This window comes from Strix aluco, chromosome 1 (assembly GCF_031877795.1).
Source record: "Strix aluco isolate bStrAlu1 chromosome 1, bStrAlu1.hap1, whole genome shotgun sequence".
NCBI lineage: Eukaryota > Metazoa > Chordata > Aves > Strigiformes > Strigidae > Strix > Strix aluco.
Genome location: NC_133931.1, coordinates 8,771,138 through 8,793,283, shown reverse-complemented (window position 1 = coordinate 8,793,283; position 22,146 = coordinate 8,771,138). Strand labels below are relative to the sequence as shown.

The window sequence follows — 22,146 nt, the reverse complement described above, 5'->3', positions numbered from 1 at the left end:
AATTTGCTCTCTGTATATGCTTGGCACCATCAACTTCCATTACCTTCTAAGGCAGCTTTGGGTCTTTCTGTCTGAGGTGCTTCTTGGTGTATTTACACAAAGTGAGCAAATTGGCTCACTGATTTGAAAATCATCTACATTACTAAAATAGCTTTGTTCTTCTCCTAACTTCTTTACAGGTAAATGAGAAGTCTTGCTTTTTGTTTTCTCCTGTGAAGTAGCTGAGAAAAAAATTGCTACAAAAGGACAGTGTGCATAAATTCCCAATGGAGAGCCTCAAATCTAAATCACTCGTGAATGCTGTTTTTTTTTTTCTTGCAGATATTTTCATGTACTAAATTCCAAAGCTGTGCAAATCCCTTCCTGAAGGATCTTATGCCATTTGCCTTTGTAGCTTAGACCTCAGCTCTAAAATATTGAGGAACACTTGCAACAATTTTTCTCTTTTCTGTTCAATAGGCAAAAATACTATGGACTATAAAAATGATCTTTTGGTGGATGAACATATAGTAAACAGTCTTCATCAGTGAGACTGGAGGAAATCAATCCCTGCCCTATACAATCAGCATTTTAAGCTGCGTCTTTGTGCTCTGTATTTTCCTTAAAGAAAATTTAAAAAAGAACAAATTTACTTTATTTTCTTTCCCTTTTCTCTCGCTTTCTCATTTGGCCAATATAAACTCTAAGTAATGATATGTTCCCTTTCCTGTTGAAACTAGTGTTTCATTCAACAGAAGCAAACCTTAAATCAGGTTTCTTCCCACTGTACAACACAAGATGCAACAAATGGCAGGATATTTCTGTATGTGAAAAAATGTATTGTCCCCTGAGAAGTCTAAGTCCCTAAAGGTATACCAGGCCCTGGAGAAATGCTTAGTAAGAACTTCCAGTAAATCTAACAATGTATGAGATGCGTAGTAACCTGAATTGCCAAAATTGTGCAGCAAAAGAGGAAGAAAACCAGGGAAGCACTATTGTATCTGCCATGCTTTAGAACAGGCTGAAGCTCCCATGAAACACATTTTGGACCAGAAGCTAGGTTCCATGTCAGGAGGGAAGTGTGGCCCCAAGCTGGCCAACCATGCTGAAAGGGCAGAACCAAGGCAGCTCATGTAAGATGTTACCAGTGAGTTTGTGGCTGGTATGTCTGCCAGGCACTGAATTGTTCTCTGTTGAGACATTCCAGGATGTCTACTTGCAATGCATGAACATGTATACTACAGTTATATATATATAGTGTTTATATACTCTGAATATAAAGGATATTATATATGCATGGATACATAATCTGGTCATAGGGGGGTCACATTTAGTGATGGTGTTAAGAACTTTTCAACACAGTGAAACATTTTAGTCTAAAGGACATTCAACAGACCTAAGTGGGCTCTTCCTGGTTTGATTGTTTGCCTCTTTTCTACATGTGAATTCCTTTCAGCTGTCATTTCAAGGTTATTTTGAATTCTGCTACAGCTAGTCACTAGACAATTCAGAAGGATATTTGCTTGAATAAAGGCTAATTTACTTATTCCTGCTTTCAGTTACGAGACAATTTCTGCCAAAAAATTTGCAAAGTGTTGTTGCTTATGTGGTGATCTCCAATTATTTCGTAGAGTGCTAAGTATAATTTTGGTCTGGCGCTAAACAAAACTACGAGCTATTTTGTTGATGATAGTATGTGTCAGTGCAGCAGAAGGATACGTTGCTCAAAGCTGGAGGAAACAGAGCATTGAGAATACAAGGACAGCTATCAGCTTTAACGTGAGGTCTGCTCACTTTAGCCCATAAGTGTAAAAATCTCGTGTCCCGCCTTTGCAAGGGGGGAAACAACATCTACATGACAGCAGCTGGCTACAGACCAACATTCAGGAAGAGACGACACCTGAGCTTTCAGTATTAAAGGTCTAAGATGATTTTTTAGAAAAAGCATTGTACATCCATAGTCTGTTCAGCATGGACAGGAGGGCAGTGCTACGTCACTGAAGCCTTGTACCTGGCTGTGAAATTCTCTCCTTGCACAACTGAAAAGACACCTGTGGGCTATAGCTCAAAGTTGGGAAACTCGCTATGTGAGAAGGCAATGATACACTCAACTATTTGCCTTGGACACCTCAGTCACAATATAATAATCTTAGTCACAATATAATAATCTGCAACATTCCTCACACTCTCTTTATGTATATAACATCCTCCCCCATGAAAATTCAATGGCTAAAGTAATTAGTGTAGTTGCAAAACTCAAATTACATAGGGTGCAGGGCTTCCCATTTGCTGGGTTACTAGGCTGCCCAACACCTGTAACTACAGGAGGCCCTTGTCTTGCAAATTTGGACCAGTAAACCATGTCAATATTTCGTTCAATGTCGTAAACCCTGCAGAGATAAACAGAATGTGATAGCAAACAAAATCTTCTGGGAACACTGTTCTTGTAGTACTTCTGGTCCAGTCAAACTGGGAAATTTTCTCTTGATCTAGCACTGAAAATTGTCCTTGCACAAGTCATCAAAAGGAAAGCTATCTGAGCAACTAAGAATATACAGAGTAGGAAAGGTACTCACTGTTTTCCAGCTTTAAACACCAGCTTCAGCAATTTTGAAGAGTTTCTGTTGCATAGGTGGATATATTGACTATCAGTAGTGTCATGGAAGGTGACTGTTATATTGTTACAGATGCTGGCCTTCAAAAATAAGCCAATAAAATGCTGAAAAAGAAACAAATTACACCCATTGACAGAAACAGGAATAAATTAAATCTGAATGTCAGATAATCCAGGTTTTCATCTGCTGAATTTTTGTAACTCAGAAATCAAGTTTTGTTCTTTGATGCTCTAGTTTTTGAACATGCCATTTTTTGTTGTGTTCTTTTGCTGTTTCTTTAGCACCCTCTACATATATTGAGATTAGACCTTTAATCTGATAGACACTACAGATTCATTCTTGTCTGCTGTTTGTTAACATGCTTCTATTTCTGTATCTGCCTATGTTTTTAACTTAAAGTTCATCAGTTTCTGTGATTATCCATTCCCATATTGGAAATCTCTTTCATGCTATTTTGTTGTATTTTTTCCCCATTTAGAAAATGCAATTGTTGGAGAAAATCTCATTGGAGCATTTATAAAAGAGATTAAGGATGGTGATTTTCTGCTGCATTTGGACTCCAAGCAGTTCCTAGCAGATTCTTTCATTGATTTTCCCCGGGATGAAGAGTTTGATCTGTCTCTGAGTGTGCAGCTAGGATGTAGAAGAGGATTTCGAAGAATTTCATCTCTTGGGAAAACAATCCCAAATTCACAAGGATGTGGTATGTCTCTGCTTAGATTTCCCTTATTTGATGTAGTTAGGAATCAGTATAAAGCTGAATCATTAGTGAACTTGTGTTTATAGTTAATATGTGAAAGGCATGAAGCACCAACGTGAATGATAAATCTGAGGAGAGATGGGAATTAGTGCTTTGCTTACTGTTCAGTCCTTGTGTTGAACCAATGATTTGGAAATAGGCATCATGGCACTGACATTGTATAGAAGGTTTTGCAAACATTTTTTGAAATTTTTTAAATCTGTCTGGTAATAGAAGGTCTTTCTGTAATGTATGTTATCCTGAATAAGAAGATTTCAGCAAGATAATGTAGCCAGTGCTTCTGATGATGATACGTTACCCAGAATAGAAACCTAGATGCAGAAATGACAAAATCCTGAGATTGTGAATTCCTGGGCCAAGTCCATCCAGATCAGATGAAAGCTTTCTCAGTGTTGGCCAACAGCCAGACCTGATTGCACTTCTGCCCTCATTTAATCTTTCCTTCTAGTCTGTTTCCCTGGAATGGGCTGCCTTTCTGCCAACACCCTGCTTAGGACTGCCAAAACTACCTTTTCAACAGATCCCTGTGGCAGTGCCCAGCAGTGCTGTGTACCAGGTCCCGCTGCCAAAGAGCCTTTGCCTTAACAGCCCCACTCTTGTTTCTATGAACAACAGCCCTCCTATGGTGCAACCCTGATCATTCTCATTGGCCCAGTTAGCCTCAGTGAGTCTGTCTTACTTATGTCTGTTTGGGATGTATTCACTATGTCTAGCTTTTGGGGGGGAACAGAGGAGGGATGTACCTCTTCTAGGTATCAGATTAACAGTAGCAGGTATTGAATAAGCAGGAATTGAATATTCCAATACAGGGAATATTTTCAGGTGAGAAAACTTCAACACTATGCAGCTTAAGTTAGGGACCCTAAAAACAAGTCAAAATAAATGAAAACAGCTTAGCTCCCTGCTTGGTATGGTGGTTCTTCTTAAGTTAGGAGAGCTTCCTAATGACTGGTCAAGGGCTTCAAAGTAATCAAGTGATGATTCAGTTCTGAACTGCTACAGTTTCCAGATTGGACCTTTAAGGGTAAGTTGACTGCAGTTTCAGTTCATTTCCATAGTCACTTCAGATTTTGGTTATTTAAATACATCATGCAGAAAAAAGATTAATTCCTACTGAGAATCCAGAGTCTGTAACAACTTGCAGTTACTTAACAAGAGGTACTGTTGTACTGATTAAAGGTATCATTTATTAAGTAAAGTCCATCACTTAGAACAGAAGAACTTACAAAGAATTGGATCTTTCTGCCAAATATTTCCTACTAGGGATAAAGTCCTCTAGGAAGCAGTGAATTAATTTGCCTTGTGAGTTAGTTCATATATATTCGAACCAGCTAGCTGTGGAAAAAAATCACTCAGTAAAACAGACTTATCATAGAGATGTGGACAGGAGACAGTTTCTGCCCCAGGTTTTAGCAGAGATTTCATATTCTAAGTTGTCATGGTACACATGCTACTGGACACTGGCTTGTGTAGTAAGAATGCATATTTTATTCTAAACAAAGGATTTAGGAATTTTATTTCTGGTTCCTCTGAGATATTTATATATATATTTTCAGTTTTATTTGGATTATGGATATGTTCTGGTCATTTATCCTGTCTGGGTCTGTTTCTCTACTAATAATAGGGACTAGTACTAAGAAGTATTAACTGTGATTACAGAAATCAAAGTTGTGTGAGGGTGACAGGGATTTCTTTATGCTCTTCTCCACCTTGTTATTGAAATACAAATTGTTTTTTCAGATCCTGATCTTATTGATTTGTTTGTTTTTATTTCACTGTAAGTGATATTTCCTCTTGCTTTAGGAAGCATGGACAGCTCTTAGAAGCAGCAGCTTTCTGGTGTTCTCAGTAAATAATATTTTCGTGTAGGAACATGCACGTTGCATGAACTTGCCTCTTCATCTCATGTATTTTAGTTACAGTCATCTGTTTCTTTAGGTTTGCATCTATTGTAGCTGTGTTCCATATTTTTCTGCTTGTAGAATGGGTAACATATATCATGTGTTAGTTTTTCTTATGTGACATTTTTTCTTTGTCTCAGTCTTACACTGAGTTACTTTACCCCACAGGTATTTGTGAATATAATTCCTTAAGATTCTGAGGTAACAGTTATATTTTAGCTAAATTTTAAAGGGGAAAAAGATACTTTCTTTGCTAAGGTGTAAGTTGAAAAGAAGAGTTGGAAATTGTTCAGGAGGCAGCTTTATGAATTCAACCCTTCTTCTCCCAATTTATTTCAGGAGAAAACCTGAAGTGTATTTGTGAGTTATCTTTGTTTTATTATAGGTTTTTATGTTGGTTCCTTTTATTATTTAGAATGCTTGGCAATTCTATCAGAGCTGCTTTGAGCAGAACATAACCCAAATCAAATAAAGTGCTAGATTTAAACCTGAGCTGGCAGCTCAAGACTTCATTTCTAATAATCTAGATCAAGAATCTGATATCGCAAAGTTTTCCAGTATCCCTGGAGGGAGGAAAGAGCAGTGCAAGCATTGAGTAATGATCAGTTATGACAGTTTTTAAGCACACTTAGTGTAGCGAGAGCTGGTGTTAAGTAAAAAGAAGTTACTGTGAGGAGTGGAATCCCATCACAGTTGTTCCAGTGAGTTGTTCTTTAGACTGGATTTTGCTACTCAGCATGCTGTTCCCCTGGTACGCAGAAGCCTGAGTCTAGTTAGAAGTGAGACCAGATTACAAATTTCATGTGCAGGAGCAAGGGATTAAATTTGGATTTTATTGTTGTATTTATTTTTTCCTATTTTAGGGATACAAGTTTGGGCCCAGTGCTAACACTTAGCTCTGATATTTTGGCTCAAAGCTGTTCACTGGTTTCTTATATTGTTAAAATATATGAAAGTTAAAGCTTGAGAGAAGTACAATATGATAGTTTGTCTGACTTCTAAAATCAAACTTAACCTCTATGTGATTGTCAAGTATAACTTATAGCTGAAATGATACATGCCTCCAAGGGTTATAGAGTCTTGAAACATACATCTCTGCCTCAACATTTTTTGCTGGTTTTTGTGCCCTTTTGTTAATCTAATGTGTGAGACAAAAGGTAATTTTACTTGCTTAAAATGTGATAGGAGACACAGATGTTACTTTCACATCGTGACTAAAACTACAAAAATGGGAGAATGCTTTGAAAAGCGTAATTTGTTCCTTTTAAAACTTTAATTGCTTAATTAGTCTCCCTCATCCTTTGCATTTTGTCTTCAATTTAGACATGAATTACTCATTCCATTTTGATTTCTACCATTTTTCATTTGCAATGAGTATGATCCTTTTTGCATGTGTTGGAAAATGTCTTTAAAGTGTATCAGACACTATTGTGTATTAAATAATGTGTTTGAGAAAGAAGAATTCTGTCAGATCCAGGATTTTTGGGTTCTCTAATTGATTTTAGATATGTGTTATACCTACAATAAGTGCCTTGATATGTACTTGGGAGGAAAATTTCAATCTCACAGTTGTCTCATCCTAGACCTTCCCACTGGACCATTTAGAGCAGATGAAGGAAGATATGATCATTTTTATACTAGTTGTCTTTTTTGCCTATTACAATTTAGATGCTTCTGTAAGTTAAATTAATTTACATTCCGGTGTGTTGGCCAGAACAGCAATTCATCATATGGGTTATAGTGGGGATGGCCAATTTTCCATTACTGTTTCTCTCATACAAGCTTAAACTGCTGTCAAGATGTAGGGAAAGAACAGAAATGAAGTTCTGCACCTTGTCAATGTCCCAAAATATACATTTCATAGTGTTTTGAAGGAAATCTACATCTGGAAAGCAGCTGTGAAGTAAAAAAGTAAAGGTATTGTCCTGCAAATGTGTCTGTGACTCTTCTGCTTTAAATGTTCATTTGAATTATCTGGAGGGAAAGACAGTATTTCATGACCTCCCAGAAGACAAAGAATTTTCTTTGTAATATGCAACTGCTCAGCTGGAAATATTACTCCTGATTGTTCTGAAAATGATATATAGACTCTAAGAATATCTTTTTGTTTTGTGTTTGGGTTGTCATGTGCACAACTAGTGACTTTTAATCCAGCCATTACTGTTTAGTTTGGAAGGGCTTACTAAAAATTTCATTACCAGGAATTCTGGATGAAAGTGTTACCATATGGTGGGTTTCTGTATGATGTTTTTGGAGTTCCTACTCCTAGGAACCTTCCTGATTCGGTCTGTAGTGTTAGAAGTTACTCTGTAGTTTGTGTTCCTGTTTTCTTTCACAACTTACCCACAAAGTGCATTATCTTATTACAAATGGATTTGACAAACGGAAATCAGACCCGTGCTTGGCATTTCCAAACAGCTTGATGTGCACTAATTCAAGAACATTTTTAGGGTTATCTGAGAAAAAAAGACCACAGTCTATATTCCAGTCATTGGTGAGTTTAATGAATATTTAAGGAATGTTTATCTTTGTTATAACACTTAGCAATGCATATATTAAGAGCTTGAAGCCTGTGGCAAGTCTACCAGCATGATATATATATATATATATACACCCACACATATGTGTGCAAATGCCTGAACAGGTTGGATTCCAAAAGAGTAATAAGGTAATTGTTCTCTTTGCAGTTGTTTGTCCTCCAGGCAGTCATTTCCAGAATGATGAATGCATTCCCTGCCCTCTTGGCTACTATCAGCATCAGACAGGATGTTCCTCCTGTATCAAGTGTCCTGTGGGCAAAACTACCAACTCCTATGGGGCAATCAGCGCTGATCACTGTAAGCTGAACTCATCTTTTCCCTTATCCTTTGTATTCTGGCTTCAAATAACTAACAGATTTTTTTTTTTTATCTGTAAGTTTAAAAAAAAAAAAAAGATCCTCCCTCTGGGGTTTTTTGGATGGATATGATCCCTTCTGCTTACATTCAAAGCCATTTTACAAAGACAGGACAAACTGTCTGGTGTTTTGACCAAAAATGCATGAGAAACGAGTGGTCAGTCTGTTCCAGGATGTTGTGGTTCCTTAAGACGTGTTCATTGTCCTCAGGAATGTTATCTGGGCATTCAGTATCAGTGAAAACCTTCTTATGTTTTTTATTTATGTTATTTATTGACATTTTCATGAACTTTAGTGTTCATGAAAGTGACATCTTGTCTTTGCGAAATCTTGCCTTTGTGCAGCTCTTTCCCCCTACAAATACAAATACTTACCACAAAGCAACTATCAAAATGTTTACTGAAGTTGGTGTATTCAGTTTAAATGGCTTATTTTTGCATGCGGTTCCATAAAATAAATGACTTATGAAATCCAAATTCAGTTTTGTCTGCAGAATTAGCTCATGGATAAAAGTAAAAGTGAGTAGTACGGATGTGTTTCTTGGGAGTATCAGTGAATATAGGGTCTGCTTTGTTCTGTTTCAACCTATTTATTCTCTTAGGTGGGATAAAAAAATGGGTTTATTGTAATGTACCCTGACATCAATTAGATTTTGCCTAAAGTTGTCATTCTTCATTTCCATGTGTTCCCTGTGTAGGTATTGGACTCCTGTGCTTAAGAGTTTGCTCCCTGTGTTTTCTTAACTGCACTTGCAGTTTTCTTTACTGCAAGTGCCTGCAACTAAACCTGCTCCCTGCCTGGTTTCCACCTTACCTGTGTGCGGAGTCTCAGTGCCAGACCTTTCCAAGAGGCCTGATGTACACATTTACCTTGCTTCTTTCTTTATCTGCTGTCTCCTTACGATGTCTGAAGAGCTTTCTGAATTAACTGATTGATGGCTTTTGTGCTGTTGTTCAGAGATTCATTTCACAGATCCATTGCAGCAGGCACTGAACAAACCTGTATGAAAATACAGTTTCTTCTCTGTACTTCTTTGCTTTACAGTACTTAGCATAAATGGAGATCTGATCCATGGCAGAGAATCCTAAAAATGTTTGGAATATGGATTGCAGTAACAAAAAAGCAGTGAGACTACCATGTTTCAGAGTATGAAACACCATGCAAATTATCGATTAATTTTCAGTGAAGTCTCTGATGTACTTAGAGCACTTTTGTCCTACAGATTGAAACATTCTCCTACTGCATTGACAGGACCAGAGTAAATGGGCACAAACTGGAACACAGGAAGTTCCCTCTGAGCGTCGAGAAACACTTTTTTACTGTGAGGGTGATGAAGCACTGGCACAGGTTGCCCAGGAAGGTTGTGGAGTCTCCAACCATGGAGATGTTTAAAAACATGGACATGGTCCTGCACGTGGTCCTGCCTGAGCAGGGGCTTGGACCAGATGACCTCCAGAGGTCCCTTCCAACCAGAACCATTCGGTGAAACCCAGTGACAGCATTATCAAAGTACCTTTTTTTTTTTCTTGTTTACTTGTAACAGGTATCACATACTGTCAGAGCAATGAGCAGGGTCTGCAGTGTGATGAAGATGGCCAGCATAGACCTTCTCAGCAAGACCCTGACACTAAGAAATTCTTCTGCGTCGATGGCTCTGGAGCAGCACTGGACTGGACTGAAACAGATGATCTCCTTACAGACTACCAGTGCCTAGGTAAGTGTCAGAAGAATATTTTGGATATGTTTTGACCCCACATAAGTGAAACCTCCTTATCAAGAGACTCATGACTCCACAGATTATGGAACTCATAGCTGTGGCCTCTGCCTTAAGTCACATTCCTCCTTAATTTTACATTTCTTCGCTACATTGGGGAAGTTATTTTTGGTAAGGAAAGAGAGAAGCAGTTTTCTTGCACTTTCAGATGGCTGACAGCTTTTGATGTATGCTGACCTGCTCTCTGATTGGAAACCCAAAAGAATAATGAGAGGGCTAACGGGAAAGAAGCATAATTATGAATTTCTTTGTAAAAGTATCACTCATCAGTGTGTTCATGTGAAATAGACTGTGTTTGGCAATGACCTCACAGCCGCAGCATAACGTCACCCTCTGAGCTCCTGCTGTACAGTATCTGTCTTGGTGAACATATCCTTGAAAACTGGGGGAACTTACTTCTGCTTAAACACAGTTCTGAAATGCCAGTTCTCAAGGGTGAATAATTTGAAAGAAAGGTCATCCATCAAACAGTCCCCAAACTGCCTGCAGTAAGGTCTAATTACACTTCTCAGCCTCAAAACTTTCGCCTTGCCCAAAAATAGTTTTCCAGAAGGTTTTATTACTCATCATATGATTGGTATTGAATTTAATGGAATATTCAGTTTAGAAACTGATGTCATGGTGTGCTCTGAATTAGACAATATTTTATGGCAGGTGATCAGTGGAAGAAGTTTGAAAAAAAAGCCCTCAGTTCTGAAGAGGTTGCAAAACTATCTTTGGTTAAAATACCTATTTTTTACTCTGAGCATACTCAGACACTGATCATTGTTTTGAACACGAGGCTCTAGTCTCTGTTGCTTTCAGGCATGGGGTAGTTGGGATGTTTCTCTGGGCAGAGGATTCGCATCAGCCTAATTGTCCTGTTACTTATTTACTTTGAGCCTTCCTGCATGAGCATTTCTGTCTCTGACCAGGATGGAACACTTGTAGATATCTGTGTTTATTTTTGTGGATCATGCTAGAAGATTTCACTACAAATAAATATTTATAGGTGTTGACAATTTAGGGTTTAAAAAAGCAACAACAATGACCACCCGAGAAGTCTGGTTGGTTTTTTTTTAATAATTTACAGGCTAATTTAATTTCATTTTTTTCTTTTAAAGATCATGCTGCATTTCCCGAAAGCATTATATGAAGTGAAACCAGTGATGTCTATTTTTACTTTTTCCCCTGCCCCTTTTATTTCCCTTAACTGAATTCAGCATGCAACAAGACAGCAGGGTGTGAAGACTGATCTTGCTTTGATAGGAGGCTGGTGATTGGGTAGAGTCAATAATTAACCCAGCTATTCTTTGTTTTCTGTGTCTTCAGGATGGAAGAAGAATTCCCTTGTATGAATGCACAGTAATAAGCTGTAACAACCCATGCTCATTCTTATTGTTTTCTCTCTTGTTATATTTTAAGCCACACTTAACATTTATTGCAACAACAGGGATAGGATCTAGAGCTTTACTCTAGTAATATGTGAGATGATGGAAACTTTCTGCTATGCACTAAGCCTGTGAAATGGCTGAGTAGTTATACTACTGTTGAGAAGAGAGCAGTGTAAACTAACAAGTTCATGACAATGGAAGCTGGTTTAGAATATTTTTCATTGTACTTTTTGGTTTTTTGGGACAAAGTAGCTTTATGAATGAAATTTTTTTATGTTTCTTTATATTAAAAAACAAAATTCAAGAATAAAAAAAGGCATCTTTTCTATTAGTTTTCAGTTTAATGATTTGTTACACTTTCTACCTCTTCTCTAATTTTCTCCCACATTGTGGAGAAAATGGAGAGGTGGGTTGAAGCCAGACTTAGGAAAAAAAAATCATAAGAAGTGAAAAACATTTAAAAATGTAATTTTTTAATTTTGAATTTTGTGTTAGAAATGAGGGCAGCAAACAACACAAACCCACTGCTTTTCAGTTTTATGAAAATATCTGAATTATGTTTATAACCAGGCATCACTGCAAGTTGCAGATGTAGAAGGGATTCAGTTTAGTACAGAATTAAATTTATACTTATATTTTAGTGTCCTGTATTTGTAGGAAGGAAAAAACTTCATCTCTGTTTACACCATCATTCAGCCTTCTCCTCAGCCGAGCTGGAGTGCAAGGATTTTTTTTGTGTTAAGTGTTTGGCTAGTCCTCATGTTTTTTCTGAGCAGAAATGATGGTTTTATCAAAAGCACCTGCTGACTCAGCCCTGACAACAGTGGACATTTGCTTCTGATTTAGTCCTGACTGTTTTGCTGTAAGAGTACAAATGATTGTTTTAAGAACTTATCCCTGACTTTTATTTTGTGGTTTATCCAGACAGCTCAGGGAGAGAGGGCTGGGATCCTGGTGCCGGACCTCTGTGCCCATGCGTGTAGGGGAGAGAAGGGCTGAACATCCAGTTCTTCCCCATGCAGACATCTCCCACGGGCTGAGATCAGAGCAGGGCTCCTGCTTCTCAGCTCTCGTAGGTCTAGGCCAGACATTGGCTGCAATGAGCCAGAGATTTGGTTTCATTTGAGGCATTTAGAGAAGTCCAGTCACCACGGGGGTGATGCCAAAGACACCACGCTCTTCCTTTCTCCTTAATATGCTGTGCTCACTGAAAGATACTGGTATATCAACATGTGGATCAAAACCCCTCATAGTGTCATAGTGATGACACTGTATGTCCCTTCACTAGCCTATAATCTGCTTCAGGCCACAGCCAGGGCCAAACCTTCTGGAGCTTAAATTGGATTCCTCGCCCTATTTAGTGAACTTTGGGTTTTGCATCTCTAGACCCCCTAAGTTTTTCCCAGTTCGTGAAGAGTGCTGCTTGTCAGACATCCTTACACTCAGGTGCAGTGGGTTTGATTCAGAGAGAGTAGATAAAAGGGTTTGGTAAGTAAAGTGACAGTCTGAAGTTAAAGGTTGAATGAAGGAGTGAAAAGGAGCATATAGGACATGCTACCTTGGATAGATCCCTGAGCCTAAAGTCGGTGGAGATCAGGCTGTTGGATTCCTGTAAACAATTGATAAGGCTCCTGGATTTCCTGTTTAACCAAGTTCTGTTGGAGCTGGCTCTTGTTTCAGTGACTGTTTTGCAGAAAGTTGGTTCCCCTGTTGACTCAATAGTTGGTTCAGTGCCATGAACAAGTAATGGGAGATGGCCAGTGTGCTGCTGGAAGAGAAGTCTCACTTGAGTATAAGTTCCCAGCCCACTCCTGGCTGTTTTTTAAAAGATCTCGTGACACTTTTTTTTGCAAAACAGAAATTATATCCTCATTCCAGCTGTCTCCTGTGTTATCTGTGGAGTTATGGTACATCATTTAATGAGCAAACCTCTTTCCCTACACAATTCTTCAATTTTTATTTCTACCTAAACCCTGTCTCTCTGCAACATGGAAACTGATAACAGTACCTGCTTGGTTTTTTGTTTTGTTTTTCTAAGTGCTCAGAAAATTTGACAGAGTTCCTGCCTTCAGACTGGTTTATGGGTCAGAAGAAGCTCAAATTCTTCAGTCTCAGTCATTTAGGGGAGACCTGCAAAGTCCAGCTTTTCAGTGCATTTCAGGTGAGGAAAACTCTCAGAAAATCTGTAGAGACAACACTAACCATCACGAAAAAAAAAATCTTTATATATGATTAGTTTATAATTAAGTTCCCAGATGAACTATATGTTTTTGCTGTTCAGCACCAATTCACTGCAAGATATCTGCAACTTTTGGTAACCTTGGTTCAGGAAAGAGGTTGGTCTTTCTTGCAAAAAGAAGTCTTCTGACTTACATACCACTTCAAACAAGTCATCTGACTTTAAATCCAGTTGATAGAGTTTGCAATACAGATGGGAGCTGAGATTCAGACCAGGAAACATTCATCAGACTTTTCAGATGTTCAGACAAAAGAAGGATTAAGTGTTCAGGACATGTGAAAACCAAGCTTTCGCCTCTTTCTGAATTGCCTGATTGGCACATAGAAGAGGAATAATCATCCTTGCTTACATCCAAAGGATATTATAAGGAGTGCGGAGATATTCCTCTGCTGAGCCTTAAAGTGTATATACTATATTACATCTGGATACATCACGTTTGCTGGTTTACATTGGTTCAAAGTCATCTAAAACTAAGGGGAATCACTGCACGGCTTTCAGGGCGCTTTAAATCAGTCTCACCTTCTGTCTCCTAATGCACAGACTGTGAAGAGAGGCAGAGAAGTTACGGTCAAAATAAAAACACCCTGGCAGTAATAACACAGGTGGCCTGTTTGTAGGGCAGACATCACATAAGGCTGACAAAGTCAGTGGCTTTGTGTCGCATACCATGGTCTAGCTGGAGCAGCCATCTCATGCTAAGAAGTGAATATGTGAAGCCTTATATGTTACTAGAATGATTTTCCTGCACCAGATCATCCCCTAGGTGTATAGTGTAAGGTTTTTTGCAACTTCCTCTGAAACTGGGGACCTTCAAAAGTAAGACACTGAACTGAGAGAATCATAGGAACGAATTTAGGGTGGAGAAGATGCTCCTTTGACAAGCAACCTGATTCAGTGCACATAGCCTGTATTTTCATTATAAGTTACATCCACTGTCAAATGGCAACACTACTACAAAATATTACTGCTGGGGTTCTCACTAAAGGGTAAGATTTAATCTTTCCCTCTCTACTTCCCTACAAAGTCAGACAGTTTAGCTTATATTTCTGATGATGTTTTGATCTAAGCTGGTTGATTTTATACCGAATACATCTGGAAACCATTTCACCTCCTGTTCTAAGAGCAGAGCTGTGGGAGCAAGTTAGTGGTGAGTGTGTGAGGGCAGAAGGATCTTCATCCACTCCTAAATGTGGAGGGTGGTGGCTGCTTTCTCCCTTACACTGGCCAGATGATTGCTACAGAGGTGGCCAGCATGATGAAAGAATTTGATGTTTCCCTCCTTCCTTGCACTCCAATATTGGTCACAACCTGCTTGCCATGGGTTTACTGTATTCAGGCAGATGTGATATGCTGGCAAAGTGGTTCATGGGAGTCCTCCCTGCCTTCCTCAGGCAAAATTATCCAGGAGACATGAAATATTTGGGTGGGTGGTTAGACCTAACTCAACTGTTTGTATCATCAGGTGATAAAAAAATTTTTGTATTAATTTAAGATAATTTAAAACCCCTAACTGTCTACTAAAATAGTTGAATACTGAAGTTCGTCTAGCTAATGAAATTCATGTGCTTGCAGTCTGATAGGCATATGAAAAACTAGGGAAATGGCAGTAAACAGTGGAATTTGTAGCAGAAATTTTGCACGTGAAATGCTAGGAAACCTAAGGTTTCTTTCCTGTTTTTCAGGTTGTGAGAGGGAAGATGCATGTGGTTTTGTGACTGTAGCACCTGCTGGTGCTGAAGTACTCTGTGAATTATACAGTGCTGCTGAAGTCAACTTCAACTGCACCACATCTGGATTGGTAAAAATGACTATATTTAAAAATATGTGTTTATCATAATACTGTACGTTCAGCATAAGTAGCATCACAGAAGAAAGGCAGGCTGTTAACTGACCCCCTGGACGTTGCTATTCACTATGGCAGTAATAAATTCCTGTAAGCTGGTAAAGAAGCTACACACAGATGTTTCCAAAAGTGACACCTGAATGCCTGAGTGTTTGGTTGAAACATTACACAGCACTTTTGTTCCCAAAACATGCTGAGCTCCCGCAGTCAGGAAATTGGGTTAATCTGGATATTCCAAAATAGAAGTATCCAGCTTGGTAACCTGAAATAGTCGTAATTTCTCTAGCCCAGGGTTTGCATTGTGTGCTCTTTTTAGCACTGTAACATCTTTCTATTGACTACTTTAAAATACAATAATGTGGCATTGAAGAGTCGAGATCTCAGTTTGATAGAATAAAAACTGTCCACACTGGGTCACATGGAGCTGTGGTGGTTGTAAACCGTGTGCGCTAATTCCTGTCCCTGAGTTTCTGAATAAGGAAAATGGGGTTTAGGAGGGGAAATCGATTAGGTTGTATTTATTGTGCTTGCCTGTTTTCTGTCTAGGTGCAAGGTGTTTTGGGGAACCCTGCTGCCACTAGCGTCAGTGATCTCAGCTGCCTGATTCATGTCAGGAACCCAGAGGCAGATGCAGTGATGGTCTATTTGAAGAGAGGTACCAGATGTGAATCACTCATCCAATGTTACACTGCTGTGCCCAGGCTTGTAGTTATTTCTGTATAGGATCATGACTAAATGTGGGGAGCATCTTTGTTTAAGAAGACACAATACTTTTCAGAGCTTAACATTTAGTCATAACCCAGAAACCTCAGCAAAGCTTGTTCCCTAGACATTAGGAATACAGCTTTTGTAAGCCATTTTGATGGCTTTCTCCAGTAGATAGTACCAAAAAAAATGAAACTGTATCCTATGTATTAATCTGTTATGTACTATGATTTCTCTTTATTAGACAGTTTGTTATTTGAATATATAAGGCATTATTAATGACCAGCTTGTACATAATTTAACAGTTTATGTTAATTTTGTTTATGAATGGTCCTACCCATATACCAGGCAATATATAACCTGCTCTCCAGTGAATCCCAAAGCGATTCAGCTGAACTAATGAATGTACAAAACACATTTTTTTTTTCCCAAATGCGATTGATACCACTCCATGTCATATCCAATGTTTCCAAGTTTAAGCCTCATGCTAAATTTGAAACGAGGTAACCAAATGCAGAATGCTGCAGGGTTTGAGTCAAAACTCTCTGCTGTCAGTTTTCTTTTTACTCCTATCCAAACCTCTGAGTCACCATTTACTACTACTAATAAAAATAGATAAGTCTCACCTGAAAAAAGACAAGTCCCCTTAGCTTGTTACAATCAATGTAATCTTGTTGATACCTGATCTAGTCTTCTCTTTAGTTTTCTGTTGATATTGCTGATTAGATCCAGGATTATATGAATCATGTCCTCTTACATATGTGTCTAGTAATCAGAAGCCTTATTTACAGATGCAGTTATGCTGGCCAAATGGCACATTTTAATTTTTCAATGAGATAAATTTGTTTAATTTATACCTGAGAGTTATTAACGTAGTGCTTGAAAGTGGAATATTACCAACCTTAGTACATAGGTTTAGGAGCCCTTTGCTGGTACAGTGAACTGGTTTTCCTACCCCAGCAATACATTCTGACTGACTACCCAAGTATAATTGCACCAAACCTTTTGATGATCTTATCTTGCATCTGAAAAGTCCAGAAAAGGACTTTTAAGGCTGAGTTTTTATCACAAAACTTTCAACCAGCTTCAGTCTGCATCCTGTCTCCTCTTGAGCTCTTTTGAACATTTCTTTCCTGTTCTGTCTACCCAGGACAGGAATTTAACTCATCTGGACTCAAGACCTTTGAAAGGACCAGTTTTCAGAATGTGCTTTCTGGCGTGTATCGCTCCGTGGTGCTCTCAGCAGCTAGTGCATCTCTGACTGACGCGCAGCTCTTCTGTCGGCAGACTTGCAGCAGGGACTCTTGCTGTGATGGCTTCATCTTGAGTCAGATGGCTCTTGATGGAGGTATTGTCTAACAGCAAAATAAAAAATTCTACAGTAGAAAACTAACACTAACTGAATAGAATCCATTTTTGGACACAGTACACCTACCTCTACATCAAACCAGTGTCAGCAGCCTGCCTCTACATCACTGACATTTTTTGGTGTAGGCAGAATTTGAGTAATGCCCAAGACTTGGCCTGGAGCAAGAGAGTTAAAGACCTGAGGTAGCAAGCTGCTTTTGGAGAGAAATGGACATTTTGAAAGGATAATTCTTTTGACCTGTTTTAGACATCTGCCTCCGGATGAGATAAATCATTCTGAAAATGCCTCTCTCCTTATGTAACGCAGCTTGGTTACCAGAAGTTTGTGCCTTTCAGCTGATGGGGGAATTAAGAAGGTGCTTCCAGAGAGAGTCCTTGTAGTGTAAATGTAAATCAGCTCCCTTTTTGGAGCAGAAAAACAGTATGATAAACAGGGATTTATGTTAATTATATTATTGCATGCAGGAATCTCCTAAGTCTGGGTGTCTAGCTAGTAGAGCGAGTGGGAGTGGGGTGGACAGAGTCTGGCAGAGGTGGGACTTAGGCAGAGTCCAAATTTCTGCCAGTAAATTTAAACACTTAATGTCAGTGCCTGCTTTTTGTAGTTTCTTTTTGAGCTCACATAGGATCAACTTTTCTGTTGGAGGTGCATTTCCTATAGGAAAAGTAAAGTTCTAATTGAGATGTCTCAAATTTTTAAAGACATGCTCTTACAAACCCAGGCATGTGCTACTGGCTGCTATGTGGCAAGCACTTCTCCAGTTTGGAGTGGAAACTGATACTGAATTTGAGAAAATATTCTCTGTGGAAGTTGTCAAGCACATGTTTCCAAAAAATTATCTTCTGTTTTGACATCTCATATTTTTTGCATGAAAATGTTCTAGGTGATCTTGTCCATTCTCTATACATTTACCATCAAAATTTTGTGTTCTCCATACTTGTGAGCATAGAAGGGGGTGTGGAGAAGGTGAATGTTGTAGTGCTCTCTGTTTAGCTGGGATGACCTATTTGGATCAATACTACAGATGAATGCATGACCTGGACTAGCATTTTGTTTTAAAAAAATTTAAGAAGAAAAAAGTAGCATATGCAATATCTCGTGTAGCTAGTCCATAAAAACAAACCAGAGAGGGCATTTTAAAACCATAGAAATGCCTGAGCTGTGACAGCAAGTACAAAGCAAGAGCTGAGTATTGTCTAGACGTTATGGTGACAGACTGATGCCAGAACACCTGGCCTTAAGCATGCTGGTCCCCCCCGACTCACATCGTGATGCTGGGGGAGTCTCAGGCCTGGGCTGACTGAAATCAGGCACCAATCCAGGAAACCATCCCAGTAAAATTGTAAGTGCTTTCTTGGTTCAGAGCCTGGGATTGTAAGACCGCCAAAGGATTGAATATGTCTCTGTGCTGCTGTAAAGTGCTGAGAACACTGTTGGGTATTATCAGATAATAGTAATATTTTATTAGGTGGTAATAGTATGTGATTGAAATCTCTGAAAAGCAGGCTACAATGTTTAGTTTAGGTATGAATAGCTAACCTTAGTACTCCAATTTGAACATATGGGTCTGATTTTCTCTCTTTTTTTTTTTTATTTTTTTGTGGTAGCAATACGAAAGGGTATCTATCTCAGTGACACAGGTTGAACTGGCATTTAGAAAAAGTATTGAGATACTTGGGTGAAAAGCTCTGAGTAGGTGCAAAGCATTACTGGAGTGATGAAACTCTCTTTGCCTAAACCTAGGTACCATTTTGTGTAGTTTGATGAGCTACCCAGACGTGCTGATCTGCAATGCAAATGGATGGAGTCCAACACCAGCATCTGTCATAGATGGGATATGTAAAGGTGTGAGCTATGACGAAAAAGAGAAGATGTTTTCCTTCACCTTGGGAGGACAAGTGTTCAGTGGAAGTATGTCAGTGAATCATCTCAATTTACAGTACTTTAATTCTTGTATAGATTCTGACTTTTTCACCAGCCTGCTCTTGTACTTCAGTGGTTTTTTCTCAAGTAAATCCATATCTGTACAATCACAAGAGAATAAAAGCTCTCTAATTGGATGCATTGTTAGATAGATGGACCTCTCATGTTTTACTGCGTGAATATTAATGAAAGTCAAGAATGTGTTTAGTATGTCACCCTGTAATACTTCCAGTAATTTAATTCAGGCAGATCCAAGCCAATAATCTGAAAGAAAGATAAAAGTCTGGAGTAAAGACAAAAAAAGAGATGCCCAGAGCTGCACAAAAAAACCAATGATGGAAAATAGAGTAAAACCTTGGAGCCCTAGATCCAGACTAGCACCAGGACACCTGGGAGCTTCTTCCTTAGGGTCTTGTATTATAAATAAGGTGATGCATAGTCTGGTGATGTGGTTTTAATGCATTATCTGAGCATTTCAATACTGCCTGTTTAATTTGACCATCTATTCTAACAAACTCTTTTCTTTATCAGCTTCAAAGTTGGTAGAAGAGGTAGAAAGAAATTTTACTACCTTTCAGCAAATTTACCTGTGGAGAGGTGAGTTATCTCACATAAGTTGTTATAAAAGTTTATGATGAACTGTAGGCAGTGGCAGATGTGTGTTCTAGAATGGAAGTGTCGTGCTCACTTTATTTTATATTGTTCAAATTAAGACAATACTTGAAAGTATTTTCTGTCAGGGACAGGTGCAATCTGCAGTAATTCTGCTACGGTCGTTTTCATGAAATCTGGGTAAATTCTTGTGTCTGAGAATATACTTTATAACTTCTAATACCTGTGAAAATGGTATCATGGAGACACTTGTCTTTGTCCCATAAGTGTATAGGTACCTTAATAATTTGGCACATTATGCATAATTAGATGTGTTATTTTTATTAACATTATAACCCTGTATGTGTTATTTTTCTAAGTTTACTTTCTGAATGTCACAATGTACATAGCAAGACCTGCACAAATTATTAGTGATACTGCATTATAAATGCACACAGCCTCCAGAACGCTGATGCTAAATGCATAGTGATTGTGGATATGGCATTTGCTTTTATTCTCCAGACAGTGCATTTTGCTTTAAGTTTTTCCCAGAGTTACATGGAGATGGTTTTACTTCATTTTTGATTCAACAGTTGGTGAACCACCTAAGAAGTTTTCTTAAATAATTCTTAATGTTTTAAAATATTTGTTAAATTTTGGGAACTAAGAATGATCTTGTCTTGTGGAAGAAAGAAAGGGAATTACTATGCTCTTTAATTCCTGTTGCATTCCAGGCTCTGATATGGTCACCCGGACTGAAACCTCTGTGTGCGATGATACTGCTTTGAAGACAGAGAATGATCTCATGTTATCAGGTATTACAGAAAAGGCAGCAGAAGATAGCAAAGCAGGGTGAAGAATTTAACCAGAAAATATCGTATATTGCCATATATGTACGATATGTATGTATAGTATCATGAAGTCCAGGGGTTTCTCTTAGATAGGAAGTCTGATACAGATTTTCAGAAAGATGTTAAAAGTGTTAGCCTCCTGTCTTTATGGTTTTTACCTTCCCAGCCAGGCTGGAAATTTAAGTGTTAAAAAGTTCAGTGAAAGCTTGTTCTTTCAGACTTACTGAACTGTATAGACTCAGGAAATGTTATTTGTCTGAGAAAAAATTTCACATAAACCCAGGAATCAAATCCTTAGCCTAGGTACCTGGGCATATTTACTGCTACTGAAAATATGACTGTAAATATGATGCTTAGAGAAACTCAGAATGAAACTGCAATCACAAGTGTTTCTTCCATGCATAATGAAAGTGAGGGACCCGTGAAGTTCTCTAGCTCTTTTGTTATTCCAGGGTTTGCTCTTCATTATACTAAGTCATGTATATATCCAAAATCATTTGTATTAAGTTACTAGAGTTCATTTGGGCCTTCAGCACCATAATCCTAAGAGAATGAGTGCAGTGGAGCCTGATGAGAGCACTTTAGTTCATCTCTAATGAACTGTAATCTTTGCTGAGGAGTCTTGATGAATACCTGAGCATGTAAAATCCTAACTTGAAGTGAATTGCTGATTTTGTTTATGTAATTTGAAAGGAAGTTAAACTAAAATGGACATTTACCTGGTGGCGCTCCTATACAATTAGCGGTATTTTAAAGTCTAGACTTAAAAATGAGAAAAAACTGTACTTAATACATTGGGTGAAATTCTCTTGCGTTTACATGCCAAGGCATGAATGCAGCCCTCAGGGTTCTCCATTTACCTTGCTGTGGCTGATGATATCATTAAAACATGAAGTTATGCAAGGAATGCAGTTTCTTCCTTCATCTCTTACTCTTAGTCATGACACAAACTGTTTCAAGAGAAACTGAAGGTTGAATTAAGTCTTGAGAGGTAACAAGACTTGTAAGTCACCTTTTTAAAAAAGTTATGGATACATCTGGGAAAATATCTACAGAGCTTTTGTTTCTTGATGATCATCGATAAAGCACATGGTAGCACATCTTTTCTATTTTTGGATAGAAAATTCAAAGCTACTCTGCCCTCCCAGCATGTCAGTAGGTGCTTCAGCATTTCAGCTGCAATCATCAGCATGTCTTTACTTTCTTATTTTCATTTGTGTCTAACTGTTTCAGTGCATGTAAGATTAAATAACAGAATCTCTCACAATGGAGTAACGGGATGAGACCCACTGATGCCATTTCATAAATCAAAAAGGTGCTTTTGAAG

General features: G+C 38.4%; 1 protein-coding gene across 1 annotated transcript in view; it reads left to right on the top strand.

Moving 5' to 3' along the window:
* TG (thyroglobulin) overlaps positions 1-22,146 on the top strand; it is a 162,003-nt gene that overhangs the window by 33,192 nt on the left and 106,665 nt on the right. The window contains exons 20-29 of the mRNA XM_074837627.1: positions 3,073-3,297; positions 7,943-8,092; positions 9,695-9,865; positions 13,337-13,459; positions 15,220-15,335; positions 15,927-16,035; positions 17,236-17,433; positions 19,198-19,365; positions 19,909-19,974; positions 20,703-20,783. Coding sequence (XP_074693728.1) covers positions 3,073-3,297; positions 7,943-8,092; positions 9,695-9,865; positions 13,337-13,459; positions 15,220-15,335; positions 15,927-16,035; positions 17,236-17,433; positions 19,198-19,365; positions 19,909-19,974; positions 20,703-20,783 — 1,407 coding nt within the window. The remainder of the gene's footprint in view (positions 1-3,072; positions 3,298-7,942; positions 8,093-9,694; positions 9,866-13,336; positions 13,460-15,219; positions 15,336-15,926; positions 16,036-17,235; positions 17,434-19,197; positions 19,366-19,908; positions 19,975-20,702; positions 20,784-22,146) is intronic.